This window comes from Canis lupus, chromosome 16 (genome assembly GCF_048164855.1).
Source record: "Canis lupus baileyi chromosome 16, mCanLup2.hap1, whole genome shotgun sequence".
Taxonomy (NCBI): Eukaryota; Metazoa; Chordata; class Mammalia; order Carnivora; family Canidae; genus Canis; species Canis lupus.
The window spans coordinates 17,018,574-17,032,461 of NC_132853.1; the positions used below are offsets into that span (position 1 = coordinate 17,018,574).

General features: G+C 38.2%; 1 protein-coding gene across 8 annotated transcripts in view; it reads right to left on the reverse strand.

The window, feature by feature from the left end:
- Positions 1-13,888, reverse strand: part of EFCAB5 (EF-hand calcium binding domain 5) — a 177,895-nt gene that overhangs the window by 23,953 nt on the left and 140,054 nt on the right. For 7 of the 8 annotated variants that reach the window (XM_072779183.1, XM_072779188.1, XM_072779184.1 and 4 more), the window contains 5 exons: positions 10,941-11,230; positions 9,224-9,393; positions 8,515-8,743; positions 5,943-6,095; positions 4,342-4,457 (listed from right to left, as the gene is read on the reverse strand). In XM_072779183.1, coding sequence (XP_072635284.1) covers positions 4,342-4,457; positions 5,943-6,095; positions 8,515-8,743; positions 9,224-9,393; positions 10,941-11,230 — 958 coding nt within the window. The remainder of the gene's footprint in view (positions 1-4,341; positions 4,458-5,942; positions 6,096-8,514; positions 8,744-9,223; positions 9,394-10,940; positions 11,231-13,888) is intronic. The other variant, XM_072779181.1, reaches the window with a different exon arrangement.

A 13,888-nucleotide genomic window follows, 5' to 3' on the forward strand; every position in this document is an offset into this window, starting at 1 on the left:
AGCTTCATACTGTTTTCCAGAGTGGTTGCACCAGTTTGCATTCCCACCAAAGTGTAAGAGGGTTCCCTTTGCTTTGCATCCTCACCAATATCTGTTGTTTCCTGAGTTGTTAATTCTAGCCATTCTGACAGTTGTGAGGTTGTATCTCATTGTGGTTTTGATTTGTGTCTCCCTGATGTCAAGTGGTGTTTAGCATTTTTTCATGTGTCTCTTGGCCATTTATTTTTTTATGTCTTCTTTGGAGAAATGTCTGTTCGTCTTCTGCTCATTTCTTGTTTGGATTATTTTTTCTTTGGGTGTTGAGTTTGATAACTTCTTTATAGATTTTGGATACTAGCCCTTTATCTGATAAGACATTTGCAAATATCTTTTCCCATTCTGTCAGTTGACTTTGGTTTTGTCAACTGTTTACTTTGCTGTGCAAAAGCTTTTTATCTTGACAGAGTCCCAATAGTTCATTTTTGCCTTTGTTTTCCTTGCCTTTGGAGAGGTGTGACATGTCTAGCAAGAAGTTGCTGCAGCTGAGGTCACAGAGATTGCTGCCTGTGTTCTCCTCTAGGATTTTGATGGATTCCTGTCTCACATTTAGGTCTTTCATCCATTTTGAATCTATTTTTGTGTATGGTGTACGGAAATGGTCCAGTTTCATTCTTCTGCATGTGGCTGTCTAATTTTCCCAACACCATTTGTTGAAGAGACTGCCTTTTTTCCATTGGATCTTCTTTCCTGCTTTGTCAAAAATTAGTTGACTATAGAGTTGAGAGTCCATTTCTGGGTTCTCTAGTCTGTTGCATTGATCTATGTCTGTTTTAGTGCCAGTACCATACTGTCTTGATGATCACAGCTTTGTAATAGAGCTTGAAGTTTGGAATTGTGATGCCAACAGCTTTGGTTTTCTTTTTCAACATTCTTTTAGCTATTTGGGGTCTTTTCTGGTTCCATACAAATTTTAAGATTATTTGTTCCAGCTCTGTGAAAAAGTTAATGGTGTTTTGATAGGGATTTCATTGAATGTATAGATTGCTCTAGGTAGCATAGACATTTTACCAATATTTGTTCTTCTAATCCATGTTCATGGAACGTTTTTCCATTTCTTTGTGTCTTCTTCAATTTCTTTCTAGAGTGTTCTATAGTTTTCTGAGCATAGATCCTTTGCTTCTTTGATTAAGTTTATTCCTAGGTATCTTATAGGATGCATCACACATTATTTAGTATTTATCCTCTCGCTTTTCTCTTTTGACAAGTATTTTTTTTTAAGAATGAAATAGAATAGAAAATATTCTCAAATAGTAAAAGTAGGTATTGTTTTGTGAAACTTCTGTTTTAAGTGTGTGGTGTTTGTATTTTTGTCAGGGGTCAGTATACAAAATGTTTTTCATATAATAGGTCAAAGTCAACATAATTTTTATTTTTTTATTTTTTATTTTTTTTTAACATAATTTTGAGCCACAATGATTCCAAACACTTGGATTATCTCAGGGCTTGGACCTCAGACTTCTTTTCTATCCTCGCTCATTCTCTTGGTTATTCCATCTAGTCTCATGGTTTTTATTTTGCTTTTGGTTATTATGGTAAAATATACATAGCATAATATTATCACTTTAGCCATTTAAAAGTATACAATTTGGTGGCATGAAATACATTCACCGTGTTGTCTCATGGTTTTAAATACCATTTATTTGCTAGGGGGGATTTCTATCCAAACACTAGTTCATATATTCAACTGCCTATTTAATATCTCCATTTAGAGTCTAAAAGACATTTCATTTTTTAAATTAAATTTATTTTTTTATTGGTGTTCAATTTGCCAACATATAGAATAACACCCAGTGCTCATCCTATCAAGTACCCTAAAAGGCATTTCAAATTATAGTTTAAAAAATTGTTTTCAACTTAATAGGTAAAGGTTTACTTTTACTTAACTTTGTACTTATTTCATTATAGAATGGAACTTTTTTCAATGTTTATTGAATATGCTTAAAAATTTTTTTTTAGTATACTTGTCTTTATTTTTCTTTTGGATTTTTAAAAAATCTTACTAAGTTGTGTAGAACAATGTTAACTCTTTGTTAAATATTGGCAATTTCGTCCCACTTTGACTAAAGTTATTTATTTTGTCTTTAATTTTGGTGCAGGGAAGTTCTATATTATTATGTCATCATTGTAGCAACTTCACAGTTGTTTTAACCTGTGATGTAGGGTTAACTGTTCTTCCCCAGACCAAGACTGTAAATTCCCTCTCATCCCTTATTTTCTTAGCTATGATCATGCATTTATTCTTCTTCCAGATTAAAATTAAAATAATTTGGTCAATTTAAAAAATAATTTTGGGATTTTTTTCTTGGAATTTTGTTAAACTTATAGTTTTTGGAAGAAATTATATATATATATTTTTAATTTTTATTTATTTATGATAGTCACAGAGAGAGAGAGAGAGAGGCAGAGACACAGGCAGAGGGAGAAGCAGGCTCCATGCACCGGGAGCCCGACGTGGGATTTGATCCCGGCTCTCCAGGATCGCGCCCTGGGCCAAAGGCAGGCGCTAAACCACTGCGCCACCCAGGGATCCCAGAAATTATATTTTTAAAAAGTGGTGGTCTTGTCAAAAAAAATCATGATATGATTTTCTATTTTATAAAAAACTTTGATTCCTTGGCAATGTTTGTAGTTTATTTCATGTAGAATCTGAAGGTTACAGGGTGAAGTGGGGAGAATATTTTAGGCAAAATAACAGCAGTTTTGAAGCCTGAGGTAGAAAAAAATTGCTTTCTGGTCAATTTAAGAAATAATTTTGGGATTTTTTTCTTGGAATTTTGTTAAACATAAATAATTTTTGGAAGAAATTATATTTTTAAAAAGTGGTGGTCTTGTCAAAAAAATCATGATATGATTTTCTATTTTATAAAAAACTTTGATTCCTTGGCAATGTTTGTAGTTTATTTCATGTAGAATCTGAAGGTTACAGGGTGAAGTGGGGAGAGTATTTTAGGCAAAATAACAGTATTTTTGAAGCCTGAGGTAGAAAAAAAATTGCTTTCTATCATATATGATGAGTTGTGAAACATTAATTGTGGTATTGTATATTTTTTCCTCCTGAGAATCTCTTCCCCCTTCCTTCTCATTCAAGCAGAAAGTCTGTATTGCCTTAGAAAAGAAATGTGATGAGGTAGAAAGCAGCAATCATTGACTAATCTCTGGCATTTGCTTTTTCAAAAGCCTACTGATATGATTTAAGATAGCAAACCAGGCACACAGGTTAATCACTTGTCCCTCTCAAGACTTTAGGGATGTAAGATACTGGGGTCTTGGTTTCCTTGCCTGCTGTTTGCTGGGGACTGCCCTTAACTCCCAGAAACCTCAATCTTTGTACATAGCCCTGCACATCTCAGAACCAGCAACAAGTGTCCAATTCTTTACCCCCTGCCATCTCTCTGGTTTTTCTTCCAACCTCCCATCTCTCAGGGACCACAGCCAGAAAAGGTCCTATTCTTTTAAGGACTTAGGTGATTACAGTGGGACCTGGTATAGAAAAACATAGCCAACCCACAGCAGGCTGGCAGAAAGACTGCCAGAAGCAAAACACCCCAGCCTCACTCTCCTTTTGCCCTGCAATCTCCTATTGATACATCTCATTGGACAAACCTAAACAGAAGCCAAGGAGCCTATTGATACTGTCTACTTTTTGAGGTAGAAAGCAGGCTGGAGAAGGGAGCAGAATAGATTGGAGGAGCTGCAGATGAGGAAGGAGAAGCTTAAGAATTTATCAGTCAGGTGGTTGGAAAAAGGTATCCTATAGCCACCCTGAGCCATTTTCAACACCAAAACCTCACCTAGTTTCCACTTAGGATAAACCCCTGACTACAGCTTTGGACAGGCTGTTCTGGTCTCTGCCCAGTTGTGATGCTCCCCAGACCCTGGGCTGCTGAATGGTCCTCCTCCCCCCTACTTTGGAGATAGTCTTGTTCACCTCCATAACATGAGTCAGATGGATAGTGACTCTCATGATCTTGTCCACAGCATTGTGATTGTGAAAACTACATGCCCCAGAAGCCATGCTTTCTGTTGACTGCTGTGGGCAATTTTAACTTTCTTCATGGAGCCCTAGATATCATTTCCCTAACAAGGGAAATTTCAGGCCCTAAAAAGGGTCTTCTTAAGCATGGATACTGGCCAAATCAAATCCTCCCCAGATCCAACACTCCGACTGTGGCCTATCAGACCTGGTGGTCTGCTCCCCACACTGAATGGTTCTCAGCCCCCACCCCCACACACTGGGTGGCCCACCCCAGTTCTGAGGGCACTTGGAAGTTCCCTTTCCTACCCCACCCCTAGGAACAGCACCCGGGACTATGCGTTCTCCACCTCCACAGTCTCTTCATTCTGCCAGAGAGCTCTGTGATTCTGCTCTTTGGCCAGGGCCTTATCAGCTTGGTCCAACCACTCAGAGAGGAAGAAGCCTGGAGAGAAGGGGAGAGGCAGTTCAGGTCATGATCTCAGGGTCCTGGAATCAAGCCCCATGTCAGGCTTTGTGCTTAGCAGGAAGTTTGCTTCAGGATTTTTTTTCTCCCCTCTGCCCGTGCCACGTCTCTCTTAAATAAACAAATATTTTTTAAAAATTAATAAAATTAAGTGTGAAAAAAAAGAGAAGCAAACCAAGAAATAGACTCTTAAATATAGAGAACTGATGGTTACAGGAGGGGAGGTAGGCCATTGGGGGGTGGGGGAGCATGCAGAATGGGTTAAACAGGTGAGGGGTAGTAAGGAGTGCACTTGTGATGAGCACCGGGTGTTGTATATAAGTGACAAATCACTAAATTCTACACCTGAAACTAATATTGCACTGTTTGTTAACTAGCTGGAGTTTAAATAAAAACTTGGGGGAAAAAGTGTAAAGAAGCAAAATAAACATTTGGCAAAAACTCATCATGTTATAGATAGGCATTTTTAAACTGGTGTGATGTAATTATATCCTTCCAAACAGCAGTGCCTCATCTCTTCCCTCTTTACCCATATGATTCTGGTGGAGGCTATCAGTTACTGTAAATTCCTCCACCCCCACCCCCAGCTGGGGGACATATCTCAGGATAGACTAAAAAGAGCTCTCTTGGGTTTTCCAAATTGAAACAAAAAGGAAAGATTCTTTTTCAGTTACTAAGCATTTGGCTTGCCCTGTGGAGAAAGCCTATCTTAAGCTGGAAGGACCAAGCCAAAGCGTAGAGGGAAGCAAACACGAGAACTGCAGAGAGAAAACACAAGAGAACCCTAATGGTATTGAATTCCTGGTTCTGGTCATCCCAGAAGGCAGCCTGACTCCTGTCCTTTCTTCATTTTGGTCACATCAGTCAATCAATTCCTTAATTTTGCCTAAGGCAGTTTGAGATGGACTTTTGTCACTCACAACCAAGGATCTTTTTTTTAAGGTTTTATTTATTTATTCATGGGAGACACAGAGAAAGGCAGAGAGACATAGGCAGAAGGAGGAGCAGGCTCCCTGTAAGGAGCCTGATGTGGGACTCAATCCCAGGACTCTGGGATCACGCCCTGAGCCGAAGGCAGTCACTCAACCACTGAATCACCCAGGCGTCCCACAACCAAGGATCTTGAATTGGGATTTTGGGAAATATGTCTCCAGGTGGCTTTTTTTTTTTTTAATTTTTTAATTTATTTATGATAGTCACACACACACACAGAGAGAGAGAGAGAGAGAGGCAGAGACACAGGCAGAGGGAGAAGCAGGCTCCATGCACCGGGAGCTTGACGTGGAATTCGATCCCGGGTCTCCAGGATCGCGCCCTGGGCCAAAGGCAGGCGCCAAACCGCTGCGCCACCCAGGGATCCCTCCAGGTGGCTTTAACAGCTAATTCAATATAGTTTTAAAATATTAGCAAGATAATATATCTAGAAACTCTATTAGAGGTCTAATACTGCCCAACGTTGCCTACCTGCATTAGGCCAGGCTCAATGAAGTATGTAGTGATGGCGGTGATGTCAGATGTGATGTCACAGAGCCAGCCAATGCCAGTAATCACAACATGCAGGATGTGCTCCCTGCTGTGGACATAGTGATAGGCAGTGCTAAAGACATTAGCAACACCCTGTAGAGACAGAAAATTTTAATTTTCTTTTGTTTTTAAAAACCAGAAAATAATGCATTAATTGGATTTTCTTATAAGTTCATGATAATCTATTTCCGACAAATTACTTATCAGTTCTCAAAAGGCAGTGTTCTAGATTTTACAACAAAAGAAGGATCTCAAGAAATCAAAGGTGTGAGGGGCACCTGAGTGGCTCTGTCAGTTAAGCATCTGCCTTCAGCGGAAGTCATGATCCTGGGGTCTAGGATGGAGCCCCACATCAGGCTCCCTGCTCAGTGGGGAGCCTGCTTCTCCCTCTCCTCACCTCTCCTCACCTCTCGTGCTCTATCACTGTCACTCTCTCTTTCAAATAAATAAATAAAATCTTAAAGAAATCAAAGATGTAAGGAGAGATCTACTATAAGATCCATATAACTTATTATGCTTCCTGATAATCATCCAATGAAATCTGTGATATGTACTATCAGAGAATAGAGTCAGAAGAATAAGATAAAGTTTGAAATGAGGAAAAATATTTAAAAGCCAGGAACTAATGCCAGCCTTGGGCAGATGGGTAGGAGCTCCCCTGATATGATGAAATATTAACGTCTGGATCTTCATGTGGCTTCTGTCATCAGATCAGTAGTACAGGCTGTGCTCTGTTCCAAGGCCTGCAACATGCTAGGTTACACAGTCTTCTTATAGATGCAAAGAGGGTCTGTTCCACAGAGAAGGGATAGTAAGTCCTTAGAACCCATCTGTCATCCTACTGTCAAGAGACTCTAGGAACCACAAATTCTTCAAAACTATATGAATTTTATAATAGACCCAAGCCATCTAAGGGTAACCCAGAAGCTAGAGTCCATTTAAAATTCATTTTGACATGTTCTCTAACAAGACTATATTGATAACTCCATACTCCTTTGTTTTCTTTTAATTATCTTCATATCATTCTTTTTTTTTTCTTCATATCATTCTTATGTCAGATGAGAGTGAATCATATTATTAAAAAGATGTCCAGAGAAAAAGGTTCTACCACTTTTCTCAGTTATACATCCAGTAAATGGGAAGAGAAAATTTTATTTTTAAATATTTTATTTATTTATTTATTTATTTATTTATTTATTTATTTATTTATTTGAAAGAGAGAGCACAAGCAGAGAGAGAGGCAGAGGGATAAGGAGAGAATCTTGAGCAGACTTGACACTGAACCTGATGTGCGGAGTAATCTCATGACCCCAAGATCATGACCTGAGCTGAAACCAATAGTCAGACACTCAACTTACTAAGCCACCCAGGTGCCCCAGGAAGAGAAAATTTTAAATCATGGAAATAAACATAAAGAGCCAGAGGCTTAGAAGGGAACAAGTGATAAAGCAGCAAGTTCCTGATTGCTGCTACATCTCAGGCTATCACCTCCATGAAGGCTTTCAATCTTCCTTCATTGCAATTTCTTTTTTTTTTTAATTTTTTTATTTATTTATGATAGTCACAGAGAGAGAGAGAGAGGCAGAGACATAGGCAGAGGGAGAAGCAGGCTCCATGCACCGGGAGCCTGATGTGGGATTCGATCCTTGGTCTCCAGGATCGCGCCCTGGGCCAAAGGCAGGCGCCAAACCGCTGCGCCACCCAGGGATCCCCTTTCATTGCAATTTCTATTCATAAAATCAAAACGCTTGTAGAAATGGTGCAGTTGTAGTCTTTTTTTTAAATTTTATTTATTTATGATAGTCACAGAGAGAGAGAGAGAGAGAGAGAGAGAGGCAGAGACACAGGCAGAGGGAGAAGCAGGCTCCATGCACTGGGAGCCCGACGTGGGATTCGATCCCAGGTCTCCAGGATCGCGCCCTGGGCCAAAGGCAGGCGCCAAACCACTGCACCACCCAGGGATCCCGGTGCAGTTATAGTCTTAAAAGTGCTTATCTTTTTGTGCTCTAATTTGAAAATGTGCATACTCGAGAAACATTCAAGTTTTTTCCTTCATTCTTCATCCTCAAAAATCCTAACACTGAAACCAAGAGCCATAGGAATGTATTTGTGAAAATAGTAAAAGATTTCTAGGTTCTCCTATTAACAAAACACAAATATGTCTCTTCTAAAGGTTCCTTCCTACTTAGTAAATCTTAATTAGTAGTCTAATGGTTGGATTTCAGTCCTATAGCATAAAATGCTGTTCCTATGATTAGTGCAATGGGATACATATTAACAACCTCCCCAACAAGGCTGAAGCATAGATGTATACCTGAGGCTGAGAGTCCCTTCCACGTGTAATGGGGAACCTTTCAGAAGACTGTTAGGTATACACAGTGAACAGGGACGAGTATGATGACTCTATCTATATATAGCTTTACTCTTATCTGGTTTTAGGTTTGGCTTTTTAAAAAGTATAGAGGGAGAGGCCATCCTACCATTGTTCTTGAAGAATTCCTCCATGACTTACCTGATAGAATCTGATCTCATGAGGTACAAAGATGTTTATTTTTTTTTTATCTCTTAGGGTGTCCACAGCCATGACCCCAAAGATCCTCATGTATGCATCCTGAAGAGGCAGGGCCAGGAATGATCCATTTTGATCACTCTTCTTGAGGGAATGGTTCCAGAAAAAGACGTTCCCATGGTGCTGAACTTGGGGGACGTGTATTGGCTTACCTTCATCCACTACTGTAAAGCTGAGGAAGAGGAATATGAAGATGATAGAAAGGCACAGGAGGAGGCTTTAGATGAAACTGTGCAAGAAATTAGATAAATTCTCCATTCATAATTATTGGAATTATATGTCAGAGAAGTGGACTCAGGAAATTACCAGTTTGGAGAGTCTGACTTGAAAAAAGATTTTAAAACAAGTTTGGATCATAATAAACATATACAAATGGGATGCCAGAGACATAACTTAGAAAACAGGCAGAAATAATTGAGCTGATATTGTGAAGCAGAGTCCCAGCATGGCAAATCAAAGCCTAGGACTGAGCTCTAGAAATTACCATGTGAAATTATTCAAGACTGGAAGCCCATCACCTCCCACTCTAGAAGCATTGGTGACCTGAGGCATTTCTCTCTTGGGCAGCTAACTAGGATTTCAATACTAGTTTACTTTGGAAAGGCAATTATCTTTTAGAAGGATAAAACCAACCTCCTCAAGAAATTCTTACCTGATTCCCTTCATGTCCCTGTAGAGCACTTTGTTCAGTACAAATGGAGCATCATCTAAAGTACAAGCTACGTTCCTTAATACAACTTCCCCTCTATCAGGCAGTAGTAGGTTTTCTTCTAAGAGGGAAATATGAGCACAGATCTTCTTATTTCCATGGGCTTCAGCATCCTATGGCAAAATGTTTCTGGCCATAGTATTTGCCAATAGTCAAATAACTATTATTTTAATCATGTCTCCCTTCATTAGCCTGTTTGAACATCTGACTGCAATAATTACCTTTCATGGATAGTTGGGGAAAAGGCTGACATCACAGCTGTCTCCCAAATCTGAATTTTAATGAGTGGAATCAATTTACATTATATCAACTAGACTGGTTTACTAAAAAAAAAATAAAAAAATTTCAAGTCTTACTCAGATTTAGAGGTTTAAAACTTGGATCCCTTTAAACTATAGCCATATTGTCTAAGCTTCAGTCAAAAGTATTTATTTTAGAGGACTAGGGCAAGAATATGGCTTCACTTCACTCATATTTCTTAAGTAGATTTTCACCATCTACTATGAAGTTAATGTAGAAAAAAATGCTCTTAAGGAATTCTTAACATATTTTAGCTATGACATTTGATTTATGTCAGGAAAAAATTTCTTGGGGCCCCAGCTTGCAGACTTCATGCAACCACTATTTTTTTGCAACTACTATTTTTAAGTAAAATAACTGAAAATTCTCTGTACCCAAAATATTATGTTATTAACAATACTGTGTGTTAACACATATATTGAGCATGTCCATAAGTTGGTGACATGGAAAGATGCTTTCTTTGATATTTGTCTTCTCTTTCTATATATTTGGGTTTGCTTTTGATGCTGTTTTTTCTTCTGCCTTTAGTCTTTCTTTTCTACATAAAAGACCTATAGAACAATTAACAGAAATGTACCACAAATCCCTAAAGCAAGTTGAAATAATACCTCTTTTTCTAGATTGTCTTCTGTTGCTGGTCACACCACTCCAAACTACATTAGAAAATTCAGCCATTCAGTAAATGAGTCCATTAATTAGGTGCTGCAATTTAACTGAGATGAATGACTCCAGGTTTCCTGGACTAGTGGAATTTGTGACATATGTAGAAGACAGCCATGCTGTTTCTGCCTGTGAGGAGCAGCCAGCTGGGAGTTTAGGAGAGGATGGCAAAGCTCTGGGCAGTGGTCCCATCAGAGTCATGTATTTTAAGTAACACGATTCTATAATAGTATCAGCGTGTTTCTAAGCAGTGCTATGAAATATTGTGTGGTGTTGTATCCTACTTTATAATGATTTTGTGGTTCATGTAGTTCCTTTCTAAACCAACTTCCAAAACATCATACAAGGGAAATGTAGGTTAAATTGCCTGCACATCTCCTTACTGGTATTTTTCAATATTAGTCTATTTTCTGCTCTAAGCTTTATTTGACTTTCTGCAGAAATGAAATTAGAAATTTCAAGACATGATTCTGTCTTTTATACCTTTCCTCTTTATTTCTACCTTCCCAACCTACAATCATTCCTGTTGCATCTTTCCTAGATATTGGATCATTGTAATGTTTTGGAATGAATAAAACATCTATAGCGGTACCCAGTGATTTTTTCAAATAGCCTTTAGTGTACTACCTCTTTGCAACCATTGAATATTACCTACTATGGGGAAATTTTTCCTCTTATATATCACTTTAGAGAAACATACCTGGGTGAGGGCCTTAAAGGTTTCAGTGTACACAGGCTCCAGGGATACTCCACTTGTCTCTGCAGCATGTTGGATTTGGTATAGCCACTTTCGTCTGGCACAATTCCTCAGATTCTCAGTATGGCTCCTTTCTAAAGTATTCACCAGAAACTCCACAATACTTTCCAGAACATGATCTTCATTGCCCCTGAGTTCAGAGACAACCAATTCTATGTATTTCTGAAATTGTTTTGAAGACAGTCTCACTTCTTGATCAGGTTGTGGCTTTGGAAATTGGATGTGTAGTTTAGCTAAAAGACATAAACATGAAACTAAAAACTAATCAAAAGTTCATTTATCTATGGGGGGAAATTTTTATTCCCTTTTTATCTCTGACTGAAGCCCCTAACAACTGCTCCCCATGGGAAAACAGGTGTATATCAAAGGCATCTCAAAGTCCAACGGAAAAAACAAAACAAAACAAAAAAAACAAAGTCCAATGGAGCATCGTACAATGACTTCCTGTATTGAGCTCAAGAAGTCCTATGTTATCTTCCCTGTTTATGTTTTTTTATTTTTAATTTTTTTGTGGGAGAGAGAGGAAAAAAAGAAAAGAAAAGAAGAAGGAGAGGAGAGTGGAGGGAGGGGCAGAAGGAAGGGGAAAGAGAGACTCTTAAAAAGGCTCCATGCCGAGCCATATTTGGGGCTTGACCTCCCAACCCTGAGATCATGACCTGAACCAAAATCAAGAATTGGACACTTAACCAACAGCCACCCAGGTATCCTCTGATTTTTTTGTTTTGTTTTGTTTAAAACATCAAAACTCTACCACACTCAGCCAGGTGAAACCCCAGGGTCAACTTTGACTCCTCCCTATTTTTTACCTTCCATATCTAATAGGCCACTTAATCCTATCCTGTTAGCCTTTGGTAATATAGCTTTCTGCCACTCCTCTCCATTCCTACTTCCAGAATCCCAAGCCAGTATTAATCATTTACTACATAGTTAAATGACCAAGAGTAAGGCTCAATACATATTTACAAAATCAAATTAAAACGTAACTTGCAACAAGAAGCAGAATCAGACCTATAAACAGAGAAAACATACTGATGATGGTTGCCAGAGGAAAGGAAGCTTGGGGGATGGACAGAAAGGGTGAAGGGGAGTGGGAAATACAGACTTCTAGTTATAAAATGAATAAGTCACAGGAATAAAAGGCACAGCATAGGGAATAAAGTCAATGATATGGTGATAGTGTTGTATGGTGACAGATGGTGGCTGCACTTGAGGTGAGCATAGATAGCATAACATAACCAATAGAGAAGTTGAATCACTATGTTGTACACCTGAAACTAATGTAACATTGTGTGTCAGCTATATGCAAATAAAAATTTTTAAAATAAATAAATAAATAAATAAATAAATAAATAAATAAATATCACACAACTCAAGTGAACCTCAAAGGCAATAAGTCAAATTTCTGGCTTTAATTAATCACAGCATTTAAATAATCAAACACACCCTTCCAATTATTCCAAACAATATCTAATAAAAAGATATCAGCATGAAAAAATAAAAAATAAAATAGAGCACAATTTGCATTATGCAATTCCCTTGTTCAAAGTCCTACCATATTCAGTGACAGATGACATCTACACTTGAGGTATGCATAGCATAATGTATAGAGAAGCTGAATTGCTATGTTGTACACCCAAATCTAATGTAACATTGTGTGTCAACCATATGAAATTTAAAAATTAAAGATAAATAAAAAGAGACAAGGGAAAAAGTCTCACCATATCCAGATCCAGTCCACTTTCCAATAATATCTAGCCATAATACCGTATAGAAATTAGTTGCTCCAGTATCTCCATTCTACTTATGATCCTGACAATGTGTTGCCACTTCTGCATCCATAACTCTTTTATTTTTTTAATTGTACAATTACAAATGTGCTACCAAACCTGAATGTTACCAATAACACATCTTCCTCCATGTCCTGCCCTTGTTCCATACCCTACCTCCCCACACTCCCACCAATATCCTGAAATTTTGCTTTTGCTTTATTTTTTCTTCTTTTTATTTTCCCAATAGTGTTATTGTGTGTGTACTCCTAAACAATATGTGGTTTAGTTTTGCCTATTTGTAAACTTCAGAAAAAGGACATCATACTATACATAGTTTCCTGGGATTTACTTTTTTATTCTACATTATGTTACCATATCATCCATGTTGTTCTTGTAGCTGTGACTCATTCATTTTTACCACTATATACTATGCCATTTTGTAAGCATACCACCACTGGTTTATTCTCCTGTCAGTGGGCATGTAGGTTGTCTCCAGTGTTTTGCTCTTATGAACAGTGCTATGAGCATTTTTATACATGTCTCCTAGTGCACATGTGCAAGTTTCTTTGATACTTATAAATTAATGTCATAGGTTATGCACCCTTCTCGTTTAAATTTCAAAATCTCTCCTTCCTGAAGAAGTCTTCCACTAGTTTCTCCTTCCCTTGAAAGACAAGCAGCCATTATATACCATTTATTTGACAATGAACAAATACTGCCTGGTACATTTAGTAATCTTATCAATGAAAGCTTCTCTTTTTTTATTTTTTAATAATAAATTTATTTTTTATTGGTGTTCAATTTGCCAACATACAAAATAACACCCAGTGCTCATCCCGTCAAGTGCCCCCCTCAGTGCCCATCACCCATTCACCCCCACCCCCCGCCCTCCTCCCCTTCCACCACCCGTAGTTCGCCTCCCAGAGTTAGGAGTCTATGTTCTGTCTCCCTTTCTGATATTTCCTACCCATTTCTTTTCCCTTCCCTTCTATTCCCTTTCACTATTATTTATATTCCCCAAATGAATGAGAACATATAAATGTTTGTCCTTCTCCGACTGACTTACTTCACTCAGCATAATACCCTCCAGTTCCATCCACGTTGAAGCAAATGGTGGGTATT